Genomic DNA, 20,562 nt, shown 5'->3' with positions numbered 1-20,562 from the left:
GCCCCCGGCGCTCTGGCCATCAGGGGGAGAGCCGAGCCCCCGCCAGGGCTCGCCGCCCTCCTCCCAGGGCTCTGGCCGCCCTCCCCTCCGGCGCCCTCCCCCCGGCCGCCGGGGGGAGAGCGGAGCCCCCGCTGGGGCTCGCCGCCCTCCCCCCGGGGCTCCGGCCGGAGGCTTTTTTGCCTGGGGCGGCAAAAAAGCCAGAGCCGGCCCTGCCCCTCCCCCACAAAAAACCTGCTGATTCAATAAAAATTCTCCTTTCCAATCCACACAGCAGACCCGTAAGCCACAGCACAGAGCTTCATTGTATATTCTACACTCATTCTGCAATGGAAGTCCCATTCATTTCTGTGGAACAGAGGCAAAATATTCAATAGAGATCCAGCTCTATGGACTAGTACAGGGATGGGCAAACTTTTTGGCCTGACGGCCACATCAGGGTTCCGAAACTGTATGGAGGGCTGGATAGGGAATGCTGTGACTCCGCAAACAGCTTGGCCCCCGCCCCGTATCCATCTCCTCCCACTTCCCGCCCCCTAACTGCCCCCCTCAGAACCTCCGACCCATCCAACCCCCCCTACTCCTTTTCCCCTGACCGCCCCCTCCTGGGACTCCCTGCCCCTAACCACCCCTCTGAGACCCCACCCCCTATTCAACCCCCCTGCTCCCTGTCCCGACGCCTATCCACACCCCCGCCCCCTGACAGGCCCCCTGGGACTCCCACGCCAATCCAACCGCCCCCTGCTCCCTGTCCCAACTGCCCCCCGGGACCACTTGCCCCTTATCCAACCCCCCACTCCCTACCCCTTTACCATGCCGCTCAGAGCACCAGGACTGGCAGCCGCGCCACCCAGCTGGAGCCAGCCACGCCGCCGCGCAGTCTAGAGCACCGGGGCAGGCTGGCAGCTCTCGCAGCCACACTGCCCAGCAGGAGCTCGCAGCCCTGCCGCCCAGAGCGCTGGCAGCACAGCGAGCTGAGGCTGCGGGGGACAGTGGGGGGAGGGGCTGGGGGCTAGCCTCCCCGGCCGGGAGCTCAAGGGCCGTGCAGGACAGTCCCGTGGGCCGGATATGGCCTGCGGGCCATAGTTTGCCCACCTCTGGACTAGTAGGAGAATTCAGCCCTGGAAATAGGCAAAACAGTTTAGGAGAAACAAAATTCCCAAATCCAAATAATTTGTAAGGTTTTGGTTAGTTCAGATAAGAATCCCACTCACCAAAAATAATAATAATAATAATAAATAAAAGGTTTAATCTTCTAGGCCCAGCAGACACACATCCCTTCATGGCTACATTTGGTTAGTGCCATCGTGTCTTGACTCAAAATGGAAATACGTCCTTAATACCAAATTGACCTTTTCACTAGAAAAATGTTCCATTTAAAGATCACTTTGTGGCCAGTGAAGACTCCTTTCAAAGGGGATGCCAATAGATTTAAAAATACAAGTGCTGTGTAAATATTGAAGCACAAACATTCCGAAGTTATATTTACTTATGACAATTCAATTCAAACGCTTCCATGCCAAGGAGTGCACAGTGAAACTCAGGGTGCTGTGCAAAGGTTGCTTAAAGCCATCTTTTTGCTCCTTTGATCATATGCCAGTTCTGTACCAATCCAGTGCGCTGGCATAAATTAGAGAACAGCCTGAGGTTTATGCTAATTTACACTGGTTGCCATAGTGGCTCTGCTACTAAAGAATCTTTCTATACCAGGGTGATCCATTCGTGGTTGGCTACCCTGCTTTGCCCTGGCTGCACCACTGCGGAAGAGCAGGGATAAAATGTCTTAGAGCTTGATCCTTGGTCAATGGAAAGACTCCCATAGACTGCCTTTGGATCAGGCCTTTATTATTTTCCTATATTTTCATTAAACAGGGGTCCAAAACCTTCGCTTACATCCACTGGTGTATGTCTGCAGTGGCCTTCATCAGAGTTATTCTGGTTTCATGTCAGCATCAGTGTGAGCAGAATTTGGTTCAGTAGTTATATAACTGTAAAATCTAAAGGGACATTCAAATTAAAAAACATTAGAGGTCACAAATGTTACCTGAAATTGGGCCAGCTAGTAAGCTTAGGGAGGACTAATGACCCACCAGAGTTTGGCAGAAAGCAGCACGTTTATTATACTGATAGCTAACCTCAAAAGAGGGGGGGAGGGTCACATTCACAGTCGCATACTCACGCTCCCAGGACAGGCAAGGCACTGGAGATGTCAGGATCCTTCAAGGTAAGTGTCCCACAGCACAGCGATGGACGGTGCGATGAAGGTAAGTCTTTCCGAGGCACGACGGAATGCAACGCAGCGAACCCGGGCGAAAGGCCTTCACAGGTGGTACAAGTTTGTGAATGCACTCCTGAGCACATGGCCCCTTCCCCTTTTAAGGACCTGCTCCTCATGGCCTGCGACTAGAGATGACTTGGCCGCATCTGGTTGGTCACACTCCACCTCGGGCAGTGTCCATGCACTGGGTGTGTGATCGCTGCCTAATTAGAGTCCCAGACACCTTGTCTACTTGGAAGCACTTCTGATCTTCCAGCTGTTCAACCAGCCCATTCATCCCACAAGCATTCCAGGAGGGAGTGGGAGGGGGACAGCCACTTCACAGGTATTCAGAGAGGGAAAGGAGACAAAAGGGGGGGGGGGGAAGTATAACAGACCTTTTGAGCATACAGATTATACATAGCATACAGATCACTGCTGCTCCTACAACAAAAAAATTAATAATTCTTTCTTATCTACTTTCAACTGTTCGGGTGCCCCTTTGAGCTACTCTGTTGAAAGCTAGCATACTTGGTCATAATGGGACTGCAAATCATAGGGGAAAATGACATTTTCTATTTCTATTATGGGTCGCCAAAGAATTTAAGAATTATATGCACTTCTGTGAGGCAAACCTGGTGGACATGAAGCCCCCAGTGTAGAGAAATTGCAGTAATCTAAGATCATCAGTTCTATCTAACAGATTTTAGCCAAGAAAATTTCAAACGGGAGGAAGTGCAGCTCAGGCAACCAATACTGACAGTTACATCTACAGATTACTAGTTGATAGCTGTCAGCTAATACACATAAAATCTGTGGCATAGCCTAACTAGAGCCAGGCACTTTTCATCAACAATTCTCAAGACTCAGACTTCATTATGAGCTGTGTGGAAAAAAAACCAAAGATATGATGTGAACAGATTTTGAGAGATATAGGAGAGTGAAAGAGAGAGAGTTCTTCTATCAGGGAAAATGTCTTTCCTTCTCTGTCTTGGGTTCTGGTGTCCTTTCCTCAGTGCACCATATTCGCATGCTGTTTCTGTGAATTTTCAAAGTCCGCCCACATTAAAGGTAAGCAAACCACTTCAGATAAAATAAATATTCAGTGGAGAAGATTCATCTACGTGGTCTGGGAAATGTTTGGGCTAGTTTGAATTACTGTGCAAGATCTGAGAAAAGACAAGATTTTTATTTTAAGTCTAGGTTTATGACATTTGTTTTACATAACTTATCCAGTTCAATAAAAGTTTTCCGTGGTACATGAGAAAGATTGTAAATCACCCTAGCACATTTTGCATGAAACTTACTGCAAGAAGAGACTGCATGAATTAATTGGATGAAAAATGCCAGCAAGAAAACAAATGGCTGCACTTTGATAGTTTAGCCATAGCCTGGAGATACTGGTATTAAATCATGAAATATCATAAACAAACCTTGTCTATTCATTAGCAGAATACAAAATGGTATGCGTAACATGGAACCTTTTTGAAAGTGAGCAGGTTTTAGAACATGATTTAGCTTCAACAATAAGGCACATACTTAGAAAATAGCTGATGGTTTATTTTTGCACTGCCAAATGAATAAGAAAAAAGTTATTTACCTGTAATTTTTCACCAAGGTTCACAGCAGTATCCACATTCTTGGGTGCACACAGTGTATGTAGTTGCAGAAAGTCTCATAGTGAAAACTGGGATCACCTCTGGCATGTTCCTCTGCCTGCTAGATGCCCTAGTGATCTTTAATATCATTACTAGTTTTCTAATAGCTAAAGATGTAAAACGTAAGTGTAATAAAGAAATATCTATATCCTCCATCTTTACAGGTAAGATGGGTGCCCAGCAGAATGTGGATGTTTAGCAAGTACTCTGTCTTAGGGTATGTCTACACTGCAGCTGGGAGCGAGCCTCTCAACCTGGGTAGAAAAACTCATGCTAGCTCGACTTGAGCTAATGCTCGAACTACAACAGAGTAGATGTTGCTGCTTGGGCTGCATCTCAGGCTCTCATGCCCACTCAACTCCCTGCATCTGCAAAAGCTACCCACAGCTTGGGTACCCCAAGCTACCCCACAACTTCTACACTGCTATTTTTAGTGTGCTAGCTTGAATCTATCTTACTGAGTTGGGAGACTCACTCCCAGCTGAAGTGGAGACATACCCGTAGGGCTGGATCCAGGGACACTCTGAGTCTTTCCTTTGACTTCATTTGTTCTTGGATCAGGATATTAAAGAACAAGAATTAGTTGAAAGTAATTTTCTTATTGGGTGTCATGGCAAAACCTCACTGTAGAGACCAGGGCTTTGATTCTTCTTAGACACTTAAAGTGGTGAAACTCAGGTGTAACTCCATTGAAGTCAATAGAGTTACGCTAGTGTAAAACCAGTCTTTTCCCCCCCAACAGAGCAAAATAGTGAAAGTAAAACAGTAACAATGGACATTACAAAAGCTTTGTTAGAGATCTGAAAGACTAATGGCACCTCCCTCTCCTTATCCCTAAAGACTGCCATGAGCCCCTTGAAGGAAAGCTTTGCCCTACATCTTTGGCTTAGTTATGCAGAAACATAGGGGGCCCACATGACAGTTTCTTAAGTCTTGTCTTGGTTTGGCTACACTGGTGATTGTAACATTAAGAATACCAATACTGAACACTTTTGAGTGCTCAGCAGCCTTTTTAAATCACTGCATCAAACAACTTTGCTCACATGAAGTTTAGCTGACAGTGCTGAATATGTCCCGCCCACATGACAAGTGGTTTAATGCTATCTGTGAGATTTTATTAAAGCACATAGCACAAGCCTTTTGAACGGAAACTGTTTGGTTTACTGGTGGAATTGCTTGCATCATTCTGTGCAGCAACTTGACCACAAAGTGACACAACTTATCCTCTGTCCTGATGAGGCTGCCTGGGTGATTCTACAGTAAAAAGCTACCACCTTTGCACCACAAACTAAAAATTATCTTCAAAAATTGGGGTGGGGGTGATCATTTGCAATCACCTCCCCCCTAATAACTTGTTGAAAATGAAACTCCTCCGACTAAAACACTAATCTCCAACAAAAATTCTCTCAGGCAGTCACCGACGTCAGTGAGCCCGACATCCTACTGAGAAAAAACGTAAGGGCAATGTGACATTTGCATCATGAGATCAGGATTGTCTACCCATTTTGACAGGTTTCAGAGTAGCAGCCGTGTTAGTCTGTATCCGCAAAAAGAACAGGAGTACTTGTGGCACCTTAGAGACTAACAAATTTATTAGAGCATAAGCTTTCGTGGGCTACAACCCACTTCTTCGGATGCATATTGAGTGAAACATATCGAGGAGATATATATACACACATACAGAGAGCATGAACAGGTGGGAGTTGTCTTACCAACTCTGAGAGGCCAATTAAGTAAGAGAAAAAAACTTTTGAAGTGATAATCAAGGTAGCCAAGTACAGACAGTTTGATAAGAAGCAAGTGTGAGAATACTTACAAGGGGAGATAGATTCAATGTTTGTAATGGCTCAGCCATTCCCAATCCCTGTTTAACCCTGAGTTGATTGTGTCTAGTTTGCATATCAATTCCAGCTCAGCAGTCTCTCGTTGGAGTCTGTTTTTGAAGTTTTTCTGTTTTAAGATAGCCACCCGCAGGTCTGTCATAGAATGGCCAGACAGGTTAAAGTGTTCTCCCACTGGTTTTTGAGTATTATGATTCCTGATGTCAGATTTGTGTCCATTAATTCTTTTGCGTAGAGACTGATATGCAAACTAGACACAATCAACTCAGGGCTAAATAGGGATTGGGAATGGCTGAGCCATTACAAACATTGAATCTATCTCCCCTTGTAAGTATTCTCACACTTGCTTCTTATCAAACTGTCTGTACTTGGCTACCTTGATTATCACTTCAAAAGTTTTTTTCTCTTACTTAATTGGCCTCTCAGAGTTGGTAAGACAACTCCCACTTGTTCATGCTCCCTGTATGTGTGTATATATATCTCCTCGATATGTTTCACTCAATATGCATCCGAAGAAGTGGGTTGTAGCCCACGAAAGCTTATGCTCTAATAAATTTGTTAGTCTCTAAGGTGCCACAAGTACTCCTGTTCTTTTTACCCATTTTGGCTACTTCTAATCCCCTGTAACAGCAGAGATGACAGCTTTTGGCAGAATTTTTAGTAGACCAGACAAATGGGAAGGGTCAACAGTGAATTTTAGCAATTATGAGACATGTATTAACAGTGACTAGAACAAAGGAATACTGCAATCTAAAACTGTGCATGTTCCCTCTTATTGCTCTACTACTGCATCTTGTTAGACTTTCCTTTCAGAAACAGCTCTCTCACTATGAGGGGCAGTATTGTCCAATAGTTACATAAGGAAACTGCAAGTCAAGGTGATTGTGTATCATCGCCACTCTACCGCTGTGCAATTTTGGGCAACACACTAAAATCCCTCTGCTTTCCTAATCTGTTGTGGCTAATTTACCTACAATGCTTCCTGCAGTTAAGAAGGATGAATCTTGAAGACACACTACTAGTTCAAATTTGACTCCAAGTTCAGGACTTCTATTAGAAATGTTCCCATTACAATAAAAATCCGTGGACACTTTTAAAAAACAAACAAAACAAACAATCAGTTGCAACCTTAAGTTTACAATATTGACTAGTCTTTCAGTTGTATAGTAAACAGTGCAAGTTGACTTGAAATAACCTATAAAGAAAGAAGTGAAAAACTATCTTAATTTTCCAAATTGAGCGGAAACCCCCTCCCCATTTTTTACTCAAAACCCATCTGTAAAGGTCACTCTGGTAACTTACTCAAACAAAAAGTGAACTTCTCGAAAAAAGCAGAAATACATCAACACTTGATCAGCTTCTCTCTTAAAACAGAGACAAAAAGAGGAAGATAGTAACTGAGCATGATGAAGTAAAGATATTTCCATCCTTCAAAAATCATAATTTTAATTATACTTGTGTACTTTTATACAGTTTCATATGTATAAATGTGTGAGCATATATACTGCAGAACTGTTTCAATGGCTGTTTAAAAGCAGTTTGTCTCATTCAGCCATTTTTCTTAAATTATTTTAAGAAAAATACTGACTCCATTGTCATTTTTAAGTCAAAATGATTGCGACTCATTTAACTGTGAAAGTGGAATGTTACTAATAACCATGTGTGTCACTATAATAAAATAATCTGCAGTCCAAGTTATATCTTCCCCCTTCTTTCTGATTTTCTGCTTGCTCAACAATCAAGACCCTTTGTCATCAATAGTAGTTCACTTGTGACCATGGTTTGCAGAACATGTTTTTTAAACAGAAAAAAGTGACAAAGGTTGTGTGGGTTAGTTTTCAAGTAAAAAAAGTTTATTTACAGCTTGAGAAAGTTGCCTTTCCTTAGCATATGAATATGTCAAGAAAAAAATTACACAGTAGTTGCTTACACCAAAACAAAAATATACATTTGATGTGTACAAACTTTTAAAAAACATATTACAGGCATTGCAAATGTAGATATTACATTAAAATATTTCCAACAACATAGCTACAACTTAAATTAAGAAATGGAATGTTAAGTACATTAAAAGATTTAGCGGTTTCCTAAAGTGTCACTGTATGTACATATTTAGTCAAAGTGTCTGGTATTTTAATTTTAGATAAAAGGCATGAGGAAGATCAAACTACCACAACCCTATCATATTATAGGGGCTCAGATATCTAAATGGGTTACACACTTTAGATAATATATACTTAGTTATTTCTGATGATGTAGCTTTTTGTAACTTTGAGGAAGTGCATTGCCTTTATTCTAAAAATAAAGAGCCACGCATGAAAATCCTTATTCAGAAAGACGCTATAGAGGAACACACAATTTACATTAGGAGAGTAAAGCTTTACTGCAAGCTCAGGAAAAACACATTTACAACTGTGTTTTACACAGCCTCTCCAGTTAGTTTTTGTTTTACATAATTCATAATCAAAACATAAGGGGAGAATATGCATCAGATTCCACAAGGTCAGTGGTAATTGAAGGCCTGCTTAAGTTTCAACTCATCTCAGTGATGATAACTATCCAGTTACAAAGCATAGGAAAGCTTGAAAAGTTCAATGTATTGTTTTGTAACTGGAAAGGATGTGTATTCCTGTTTGTGTTAATATAGCCACAGGAACTCTGTTTTAGGATCTCTTTCTTCCAAACCTAGCAGACAAGTGATTTTCCCCCCCATATACTGCAAGTCTGTTCACATAATGCTGACTTTAAGAATTATTCATACAAAGCTGAAGAAATTATAAGTATTCCACAAGTTAAAAGTCTCTCTAAACACTTTTGTACTAGCAGCATTTGATGAGCTGTAAGTGAAAAAAACTGAACCTTTGGTCCTCTAAATTTTCCTTTAATTAACTTTCAAATTTCAAAATTTCCCGTTGACGTACAGAAAATCAGCTATAAAAAAATCTTTAGGTAGCATACTTTCACTAAACATAATACATCATTTTACATGATAAATCTTGTCTAATCTTGTTTCTATGCCATTGGAATCATTATGCTTGGTACAAGAAAATAATTCAAATTAAAAAAAGGTAAGAAATAAGTTGAGGTAATAAACCAATTGCAAATAGACAATTTCACATGTGATAAACTGTTGACTCGGCCTCCCTGTGTTAAAGAACAAATCAAATAGATAATGGAAAAAGGCAATTTATAAAAGTAATCTCTCACCGCTTTCACATTCTCAGACCTTAAGGCCAGAACGGACCATCATGATAATCTAGTCTGAGCTCCTGCACATTGCAGGCCACAGATCCTCACCCACCACTTAATACATTTAAGTATTAAGATAACTTATGTAGGATATTTATTTTCAAGATAAATATTAGGCCAATGACATGTAAAACAAATCAGGAGAAATACACTGAAATAAAGTGGCTAGTTAAAATATAGGTATGTCAAGCTGTGAATCTTAAATTAGTGCAGATAATTTTATACGAATCCCAAATTTCCAGAAATATACAAGATAGAATCACCCCAGTATTTTCATAAACATTTATAAGGTAGATGATAAAATTGCACTTAATTCTGAAGTAACTCAGATAACAAATCATTCCCATTCCTTGCTAATGAGCATTACAATATGGTTTCCTTCCTTTTCTTACACAAGCCTCACATTTCTGTACACTCCATTTAACTTTAAACATTTTGCCATTAACAACAGCCACACAATTTCACTATCTGTCTTGTTGATCAGCATCGGATTTATTTATGTCTGACGCAGACAGTTCTATTACAGGATTCACAAATCCAGCATACTCTGAATTGCCATTATCATCCATCTCAGCACTAACAAAATCATTCTCCCACTCCAAACCATTTGAATCATCAGAAGCTGAGGTTGGATTACTTCCTGTCTTCTTGCTGCTAAATTTTAGTGCTGCTCGGAGTATATCTTCTTCTGTTTTAGAGCGCTCTCTCATTGGAATCATTCTGTTCATGCCTGCAATTTAAGATAACTTTTAAAAAGCCACAACTTTTTTTGGGGGGGTGGGGGGACGAGTGGGGGGGCAGACACTAAGGGAAGAGGAGAATGTGTCATCACATTTTTGCTAAAATATTAAATGCTAACAAGAACACATTTAGAGCCAGATTCTGATACTTTTGCTCTTACTGACTAGTACCTCACTCTGCAAGCAGTCTTGTTCATGTCAATGCAAGTAAGGGCATCAATACCTTCTTTAGTTGTTAATTGGCCACAAGGAAATTGATTACCTGTTCGATAACGAAACTATTTTCTAGCCTTTTTTTGTTTTTAAAGAAGGCAAGAAGCATGGCTAAATAGGATCAGGTTTGTTGACAGTCTTTCCCACTAACCAATCTGCTGCCCTTTCTACTTGATAGGTATGTATGTATTCTGAACACATACAGACATATTAAAAACCTTCTGCTTCCATGAAATTTCTGTGAAAGCTACTAACTCCTGTTAAATCATATGATCTGTAGTAATGTATCTGCTTGTAGCTTCCTGACACAGTGATAGCAGAAGAAATCTTCACCGAGTGAAATGGATTCTGAAGTTCAGAAATTGTGTTTCCCTAGACACAGATACCATTTTGCTTTATACAAAGAGGACAAATTCAAGATACATACACAAAGTAAGCCAAGTTGATCAGAAATTTGCATAACAGGTTAGAGATTTTCCAAAAGAGAGGGATGTTAGCAATGCAGAGAATGCTGCATTATCTCCAGAGGTGTATAAACTGTCTCCTCTGCCAATGGAAAGAAGTGAAAGTTGCAGAGGCAATGAAAGATTTACTGTGCCTCTGTTCTCATTATGGTCAGGTTTACTCCACCCTCCTAATTAAATCCCTCTCATTTTAAACTTGGATTACTGCAGTGAGTCTGCTTCACTTGTAGTATGCTATTTATATAATGAACACCCTTTATCACTTGAGATTCCAGGAAAAAGTTTACATCCACTCACTGGGTACTTGTGAAGTTTAGCAATATTTCAATCTCTTTGTTCCTTTGCTACTGACACTTCACTGAAGGTGTCATCAAGAAAGATAAACAGTATCCTTTAACAAGTTATACTGTTAACAGGGTGAAATGACAGTGTAACTTTATTGCAGTTCCATGTTAACTGTATGTGACAACTTGTTTACCATAAAGATATTCAGAGCAAGAATAGAAAATATCAGTAAATTCATAGATTCCAAGGCCAGACGGGACCATTGTGATAATTTAGCCTGTCCTCCTGTATAACATAGGCCATAGAACTTCCCCAAAATAATTCCTAGAGCAAATCTTTTAGAAAAAGATCAAATTTTGATTTAAAAAAATATCAGTGATGGTAAATTGTTCCAATGGTTAATTACTCTCACTGTTAAAAGTTTACACCTTATTTACAGTCTGAATTTGTCTAGCTTCAACTTCTAGCCATTGAATCATGTTACACCTTTCTATGCTAGATTGAAGAACCCATTATTAAATGTGTATTCCTCATGTAGGTACTTACAGACTGTAATCAAGTCACCCCTTAACCTTCTCTTTGTTAAGCTAAATATATTGAGCTTCTTGAGTCTATCACTATAAGGCATGTTTTCCAATCCTTTAATCATTATCATGGCTCTTCTCTGAACCCTCTCCAATTTATCAATATTCTCCTTGAATTATGGACACCAGAACTGGACACAGTATTTCAGGAGTGGTTGCACCAAAGCCAAATACAGAAGTTATTTTACATCTATTTTACAACCCTACTTGAGATTCCCCTGTTTATGCATCCCAGGATTGCGTTGGCTCTTTTGGCCACAGCGTCACATTGGGAGTTCATGTTCAGCTGATTATCCACCACAACCCCCAAATCTTTTTCTAAGTCACTGGTTCCCTCCGAGTCCTTGCTTCCCAGAATAGAGTTCCTCATCCTGTAAGTATGGCCTATGTTCTTTGTTCCAAGATATATACATTATGTGTTTTAATATGGCTATGTGTTATTGTTTGCTTGGTAAACTGTCCTCCAGCAATCTAGATCACTCCGAATCAATGACCTGTCCTCTTCATTATTTACTGCTTCCCCAATCTGTATCATCTGCACACTTTATCAGTGATGATTTTATGTCTTCTCCCAGGTCATTGATAAAGATGTTAAATAGCATAGGGCCAAGAACCAATTCCCACAGGATCCTACTGGAGACATACGGACTCGATCCACCTTTTACATTTACATTTTGAGGCCTATCATTTAGCCAGTTTGTAATCCATTTAATATGTGCCATGTTAATTTTATATCATTCTAGTTTTTTAATCAAAATGTTGTGCGGTACCAAGTAAAATGCCTTATAGAAGTCTAAGTATATTACATCAACACTATTACCTTTAATCAACCAAACTTTGTAATCTCATCAAAAAAAGATGTCAAGTTAGTTTGACAGGATCTATTTTTCATAAACTTATACTGAGTCCCATATCAGCTACTCTGTTTTGCCTGGGATTGACGTCAGGCTGATGGGCCTATGAATACCTAGGTCATCCCATTTACCCTTTAAAAAATTAGCTTTCTTCCAGTCTTCTGGAACTTCCCCGGTATTCAAAGACTCATTGAAAATCAACATTAACAGTTTAATGAGCTCTTCAGCATGCTCTTTTAAAACTCTTGGATGCAAGTTATCTAGACCCGCTGATTTAAAAATGCCAACTTTAGTAGCTTCTGTTTAACAACTTACAGAGATACTAGTGAAATGGAAAGAGTGTTACCATCACTGTATACACCTGGGAGAATTCTGCAACACTGCAAACACGCAAAATTCATGTCCCCTGCAGATTTTTTTTTCCCTCTGCAGAAAATACATTCTGCCAGAGAGCCACTGTAGTTACATCTTTCGCCTACCGGGGCTGCTATGGCACCAGAACAAAGGGCAGCCGGCTCACCGGATGTAACAGGCAGCAGTGGATAGGAAGGCAGAGAGGCTGCGTTCCTCACAGTGCCCTGTCTGTGGGGCCAGGTGAGGAGGCATGGGATATGGGGGGGGGGGGGGGAACAGACTAGGGCAGTGCCTAAATGGGAGGGGGGGTGCTGGGACACATGGGGATGGAGCAGATGTGCTTAACTGAATGGGAGAGACTAGGGGTCAGCCAAGGTCTGCATAGAGAAGGATCCCCCACTCCCTCACAATTCCCCCTCCCTCCCCCCCAAAAAACACCTGTTCCATACTTCTCCCACCCACATCCAACAACATTCCAGGCGCCTTCCCAGAAATTACTTTCATCTCCATCAGCTCCTCCGTTACCCCTGACTCCCCCTAAGCCTTTGCACTGCTTCTGAGGGGTCCAGGAAATAAGTTTCTGTATTGTAGTTTAAATGAATTACTCAAAGTTCTGTATTAATATGCTCAGTAAATCTATTTGTCCACAAACACTTCCTGAATCTTTTTTTGTTGTCTATTTTGTTACAGACATACTTGCTGACAGGTATTTTGAAATAAATTACCAAAATAATTGAAACTAGTGTGATTATATTGTGTTATTTTGACAAATAAAATATGCAGAATTTTAAAATATTGTGCACAGACTTCTTAATTTTTTGGCACAGAATTCCCCCAAGAGTAACTTTAAGATGAGACTGCATCATCTGTTTCCCCCCAAATGCAGAACAGAAATATTTCTTGAACACTGCCTTTTTTGCATTATTACTGATAATGCTACCATTTCCCTCTAGTAATGGACTAATACCTTTGTCAGGATTCTTTATATATTTAAAAAACTCCTTTATGTCCTTAACTCTGCTGGCCATGGATACAAGGAGAAATCTCTTACCTTTACTTATCAATTTTTTACAATTCCTAATTTCTGATTTATATCCATTACCATGAACCTCCCCCTTTCTTCCATTTGTTTTAAATAATTTTTTTATAGCTGCCTTCACTTCTGCATTAAACTATGCTGGTTTTTTAACCAGCACAGCCTTCTTCCTCAATTGTGGATTTTTGAGCATCTAATAAGGTTCTTAAATGACTCCCAATCATCATTCACATTTTTCTAATTAAATTCTTCCTCCCAGCAGATTTGGCTCACAATTGTTTTCAGTTTTGTGAAATTGGTCCTACTTAAGTACTAACTATATGTATATATATATGTGTGTGCGAGTTTATTTTTTACTAGTCTGGACTTTCTTCTGTTTGCACATTATAAATGTGATCAAGTCATGATCACTTGTACCTAAGCTATCAACTTTTACTTCTGAGATCAGTTTCTCTTTATCTGTTAGGACAAGGACTAATCTAGAATTCCCCTGCGTTGGCTGCAACACTTTAAACAATTTACTATACCAAACAGGATGAAATATGCTGCAAATATATACGATACCACAACATTACTATTATTGACTATTCTTCATGATACTCATCTGATATATGATGTATCCTCATCTCCTTCCCTTGGTCTACTCTTGGTCTTTAGGGCAATATCATAATATAAATATTTACTACCACTACTAATCATCTAATTTGAAGATGAAGTAAAAAGTATATAGACAAACTTAGACATTTCCAGAAGCCTTAGTTCAGAGCTCCCTAACTTGGAAACGTCTTTCGGTCACGCAAAGTTTAATTCCCTCACAAGGTTTATTCTAGTTAGGTGGCCATTAGGCAGAGACCCATTTTAAAAATTGGTATACTTTTGGTCTACAATCGAACAATACCCTGTTCATTAACAGCAAAAATGTATAACCAGATCATATATAAGAACTTGAGCACGCAAAGTTTTCTCCATACCCTTCTAACCTTTCTGGCTTTTTGTGGTATGAGATCTAGCCTCTCCCTTACATATGTATTTTGATAGCACCCATCAACATAGTACCTAAACAGTCTATGCGGGGCAAATGGACAGATGTCTTTGTTGATACTTCTCTGACATTCAGGAGTGTTCCACACTGCATCAGTGGTTCTGACAACTGAGACATCTGGAATCCATTCAGATGGTCATGATCAGTTTTTTCTAATTGTTTCAGAGCAGTGAAGACTATGCCTTCTTCCCTGCAGGGATTTCTCAAGGATCCACCTTGCCATTTTTTCTATTCAAGATTTAACGTGACTGGGGAGCCCATCCGATAATATGGGTTGCAGTGTGATCAGCCATGACATTCAACTTTAAATATACGCTCCCTTTTCATATGTTCCAGATACCACCATTGGCAGAATCACTCAATGACTGGCAGAAAGTGGGATCTCAATTATAACTGCTTGAATACTTAGTTTTGAACTTTGGCAATTTTTCATCAAATTATATGTGAATAAATTTTCCATTATTTAGCCAGCTGGCTAGAAATCAACGCAATCAAAATGGAAGTGATGTTTCTGGCAAGGGTCACAATGAAATGCCAACTTAATCTGTAACTGCTTTATCAGTTGAAGACTGCCAAGCACTGCAATCCACAAGTTTGTGGTCTAGTTAGATTTATTGCTCTGAGATTGCCAAAATTATTTCAGTCACCACAACAGCATTTTCCCCCTCAACTATGGCTGGTGAAAATTGCACCTCCCCTTCAGATGTAACCCACCATGTTCATCTATGCTTTTGTAATCACTTGGTTGGATATAGCAGTGGGCCCTACCAAAGACAGTGAAAGGAACCCAGAAGCTTGAGGAAGTCCAAAATGCAATTTTCCCCTGCTTTCTGTGTGGGGCAGGCCAAGGAGAGCATATAACACCCACTCTCTGCACTGGCTGCCAATCCACTAATGGATAAAGTTCAAGGTACTTAACACTATATACAAAAAAATCACTGTCTAGGCTCCGGTTACTTCAGCAGAAATTCACCCAATATAGAAATATGCTCAGATATGAGCCTGGATATTTTTAGAGAGCTAAAAGAAAATTCTGCCTTTCAAAAGTGAATTTAAGACCAAGTCGTAGATTTTCTCCAGATCACTACATTTTTGGGTTGCGTGTGAAGAATGGAAACCCCACGTAAATTGTAAGGAATATATTTACCTTTAAACAGTTTGTGCATACCCGTTAAATTAATTATTTTTACATCCTAGGTAGTGAAACAACAAAAGCAAGCATTAGTAATCAATTCCTGATGCTACTTGCTCACAAGGGGGCAGTATTTCTTAACTGTTATATTTTGTTGCAGGTTTACTACTAGTGAGGTTACCATGCGATGTTGAAACCTGAAGCAAATTTGCTAAAGACTCTAAGGAACTTAGTTTTCATTGCTCAGACACGTGAAAATATTAGAGTTATTCTAATAAATGTATTTAAGCTAATCTTCCTATGACAAAATCATCATCTTCATCACCAGTTGTGATCTTAAAAGAGAATAAATCACACATTTAAAAAAGCATGCTCAAAATGTTTTTTCAGCCATTTTCTTCTTTAGAAGAAACAGCATTTTTTGGTGTTGTCAAACTACATACAGTCATTGAAATGGTTAATGTTTTTGACCTATACAAGGTTTGTATGACAAACAGTATTGTATGACAGAGTAAGTACCTTCTTCATCTTCCCACTCTAGATCTAGTGAAGTGCTGTCATCATTTCCACTTGTTGATTTTGTTTTGGTCATTAAGTCACAGCTGCTCTCCGTGTTTGGTGTCAGAATGGTAGCATCAGATGAAAGTCCTACATCAAGAAGGTGTTTTTAATTCACATACATATTTGGGTTCAAGATTTAATAGCCAAAACTATCACATATCCACAGCAACTTTTACTTAGAAACTAAGCACCTTGCAAACCAACTAAAATTAAGCCTCAGCATCACTATTTAATGAATCACTTCCATCCACCAATTTAATGAAATGTATCCTCCTTTGGGAGAGCATACAACAGCTTTTTAACAGTTCACAACATTAAACAATTAAGGTACGACAGTGAAGAATACTGTATCCAATTAAAACTACACAGGGATTTAAACATAGAATGCAATTATCCAAGTTGGAATCTGGCCAGGGTTAACAAGGATTTCTAGAGTTCTACAGGATTCTTAATTACAAGCAGCCAGATACTCTTTTTACACTTCAGAGACTGCGCTTCCAACAATGCAAAGCCCATTAATAAGATAATGGGGTACTGGGTCAGAACTGATTCAAGGGTGAGAGTATCATATACATCAATGGCTTTCAACCTTTTCTCATTTGCAGAACCCTAAAAAATTTGGAATGGAAATCTTACATAGTCTGCGGACCCTCAGGAATCTACGGACCACAGGTTGAAAACCACTGATATACAGGACCTTCTCCTGCAACACCTAGGTGTTCTCTGGATGTCTCTGTGGGACACTGCCACTTCAGTGCCTGGAAAACCCTGGATAACCAGTAGAAGTCAGCCTGAGGAGCTCAGTTTGGGTGCTAGTTCAAAACTCGTTTTATTAGATGAAACAACTTTGAGTGCTGGATACAGTACAGGCACCTGTCTAAAGGGTATATGAAGTACATCTCCAGATGCCTCCACAGCTCAAAAATCCAAGAGGAACAGAAGTTCCTACCTTGTCTTATACAGAAGTATAGACCCAAATGTGGGAAAACAAGGCGATTTTTCTTCGGAAAAGGATATTCAAACACAATTTGCTCCACGGTTATTTATAGAACATCTAATTCCAAAATGTATTTTGAAAATCACTTACTGCTACTTCGAAAAGCTTCATAGTGGAGCTTTATATTTCTCAAAGAACAATCAAACTCCTCCTCTGCCACTGAGCTGTAAAAACAACATTTTGCTTATTACATCCAGAGGTATCAGTGATCAAGCCTAGCATTTATAGTTTTCTAGCATATTTATAGGTTCACCATTTAAAAAAGTCTATATGAATTAGCATCTTTAAATAGGTTCTCATATCTCACTTTTCATGGGGATCTCACAGAGCATTGTACATGGCACCCTCTTGTTAACCTTAAGAAATCATGTCTGCTCACGCAGTTTCAGCTACCATCTTTATACAGATGACTTGCAAAATTACATTCCACTACATATTTGTCTCCTTCCTTCCAATCTTACATCCCTGCTCTCTAACATCTCCTTTGATAACTTGCAGGTAACTTAACATGGCTAAAACTGGACTCCCTGAACCTTCCTCCCATATCCACTCCTCTTCCCTCATTCTCTTTCACCACTAACACCACCTTCATCTCAGACTCATAACCTGGCAGTTTATCTTTGACTCCTCTCTCTCTCTCTCATTTACCCTATGCATCCAGTATCCAAATCCTCATTTTCTTCCTCCATGGTATTTCAAAAATCCCCCCTCCCACACCCCATGCACACAGCTAAAACTAGTTCAGGCTTTCTTCATCTCTCACTGTGATTACCGCAACCATCTTCTCTCTGGTCTCCTTAACAAGTATATAATTCCCCTCTGATCCATTCAAAATGTGGTTGCTTGCCTCAACTTTCTTTGCCCATTTGCTCCCAATATTGTTTCTTTGATTCCCTCCACTGCCACCTCTCCCCATACTAGTGCTAATAAAAATCATGAGTTTATTTTCACTAACAAAATGTTTTGTGACAGCAGAGAGCACAAAGCTCTGACACCATTCTATTACAGGTTTGACTCACTTACAGTTATAATGCAGATTTCAAATTTGAATCATGAAAGACATCAGATAAAGGGATAACTCGGGTAACTCTAGACTGGAATAGCATTTTGCATGCATTATTCCAGTAACTCCAGAGGATGGCAGTAGGAATGCAATATGGTGTGTAAGTATGATGATGACATGCAAGAATGGCTACTTTTTAGTGGCGAGGGGAAAACAGCATTTTCAGAATAAAAATATCCCTTATTTGAAACAGCCAGATGGGGGAAGATGGGAAAGAACACATCCTCAGTTGCTGAAAACTCCCCCACTACTACTCATTAATAAAAAAATAGTATTTTGTTTCACATCTTACCTTTGATATTCTCCATTATTAGCTGCTGGTGCTCGCTGCATAATCCTCTGTAGTCTATGTGGCTACCAAACAAAGTGTAAGTTGTCATATATCAGGAAGTTTTCAAAAATCACTCTGAAGAAACAGACTTAATACCCTTCATATTATAGTTAAAAATATTAAAACAAGTTTCAACCTCCTAGGATCGACTACCTCCCTGTTGCAAGGCCTAAAAATATTATCCCAGTTCCCCCAATTCAGCTGGGAAAGAGACAGGACTTTGATTATATTAATACAGATTCTTAAGTAGGTGAAGTATTTGTCAGATAAAAATAACTTTTGCTTCTTAATCTCAGAGTATATTCTCTCCACAGCAGTACCAGTTCCTTCTAACTTGAAGGGCAAGAGCCTTCTTCATTTTAACCCATTTTGCACACAAGAAATGTGATCATGAGGCACCATCCTACTTGCAAGCATGAAAATAAGAGTGGTTATTCACCATAGTGTCTTTCCTTCTCAATTATTCTTATCTCAGCATAGTACTTTCTAAAAGCAGCTGAGATATGACAATTTGGATGTTTTGTTCTGTCCTTAGTACATGTTCAACAGAAAACATCTATAATCTGACAAAGAAAATCTACTTTTAAAGAAGCAATTTTATTTCCTTACATTACCTCAGCACAAGGAATATTGCCACATAGATTTCTATTTTTATATATCAGGATAAAGTGTTTGATTTGCATGAACAAAAACTTTACTATTTGTTGGTTCCTTTAAATTCTGCAGTTTAAAGCCTTCTTTGTATCCTTATGTGTAAACAGATTGAGAATATGAGATACAACCTAGTAATAGGATTCCTTTTATGGCCTCAAGATGTATATCTTATGGGCATAGGGTTTCACTCATTTTTGAACAGTTTTTGGTTTTAAGATGACTAACATCTCCATCCCCACAATCCCAGAGAGAAAAATTTGTGGATAAAAATGTAAGGCCAGCCAGGTACCTGTTTCATAACTGATTTAATTAAATTAATCTGTGTGACTTCACTTTGATTATATAGAAAGCTGAAATGAAATGAGCAAGTTTAATTTTTAGTAGCGAGAGCCCAGGTGTGTAGCAAATATATTTTCTCAGGCACATAAAGGAGAGAAAAAGGACAAAAGTGTGAGTAGTAAAACAAAAGATTAATTCAAGCACTTTAACATGGCTGTAGTAGAGCTCTTTCTGAAGGGCTGAATGGGTCTAGTGAAAATTTTTATTTAATACCAGACTCCAATATGACAATGCCTTTTCTTGGCACAAAAGCATTTTCCCACTGTGGAGTATGTGGCAGGTAATGTATTAGCACAACTAGATTCTGAATGTAGTGAGGAACTTGGAAGTTATGGAGAAAGTGCATTTCTTATTGATACTTGGTGAATGAGAGAAGGTGGATAGGAGGAAGGAAAGGATCACATATACACCTCTACCCCGATATAACACAAATTCGGATATAACGCGGTAAAGCAGCGCTCCAGGGGGGCGGGGCTGCGCGCTCCGGCGGATCAAAGCAAGTTCGATATAATGCGGTTTCACCTATAACGCGGTAAGATTTTTTGGCTCCCGAGGACAGCGTTATATCGAGGTAGAGGTGTATTAAGCAAAGTTGGATGTTTGGTTTCTACTGTATGAAGCAGATCCATCTTTAAACTTGTTCTATAAATTAGAAGGTAAATCCCAGGATACGCAAGTATTTCAAAATTATTGTTTTGCTTTGCAGAACTTGATTATGTCACCTGTACTCACATTTAGTACCTTAACCTGTATTTCTATTAGAAACAAATGAACTATACAAGATGTATTTAACATAAGCAACAGTGGTCAAATCAGGTTCATATGTTGTCATATTTCCAATGATTCACCTGTTTGTTGAATTAACAGACTGATGCCTGACCCAAGCATGGAGTTTCAGGCGGACATAAGAG

The 20,562-nt window shown here is 39.6% G+C and overlaps 1 protein-coding gene across 2 annotated transcripts in view; it reads right to left on the bottom strand.

The window, feature by feature from the left end:
- Positions 1–7,448: 7,448 nt before the first annotated feature.
- Positions 7,449–20,562, bottom strand: part of AP1AR (adaptor related protein complex 1 associated regulatory protein) — a 32,491-nt gene continuing 19,377 nt past the window's right edge. For both annotated transcript variants that reach the window (XM_024216949.2, XM_024216950.2), the window contains exons 7-10: positions 18,620–18,681; positions 17,355–17,428; positions 16,226–16,354; positions 7,449–9,732 (exon numbers count right to left, since the gene is read on the bottom strand). In XM_024216949.2, the coding sequence (XP_024072717.1) occupies positions 9,467–9,732; positions 16,226–16,354; positions 17,355–17,428; positions 18,620–18,681 (531 nt within the window). In that variant the 3' untranslated portion in view covers positions 7,449–9,466. The remainder of the gene's footprint in view (positions 9,733–16,225; positions 16,355–17,354; positions 17,429–18,619; positions 18,682–20,562) is intronic.

The sequence above is a fragment of the Terrapene carolina genome, unplaced genomic scaffold, assembly GCF_002925995.2.
Source record: "Terrapene carolina triunguis isolate 2854851 unplaced genomic scaffold, T_m_triunguis-2.0 Scaffold706, whole genome shotgun sequence".
NCBI classification, from domain to species: domain Eukaryota; kingdom Metazoa; phylum Chordata; order Testudines; family Emydidae; genus Terrapene; species Terrapene triunguis.
Note: the sequence above shows the minus strand (reverse complement) of the source record. Positions and strands in the feature narration are given on the sequence as shown.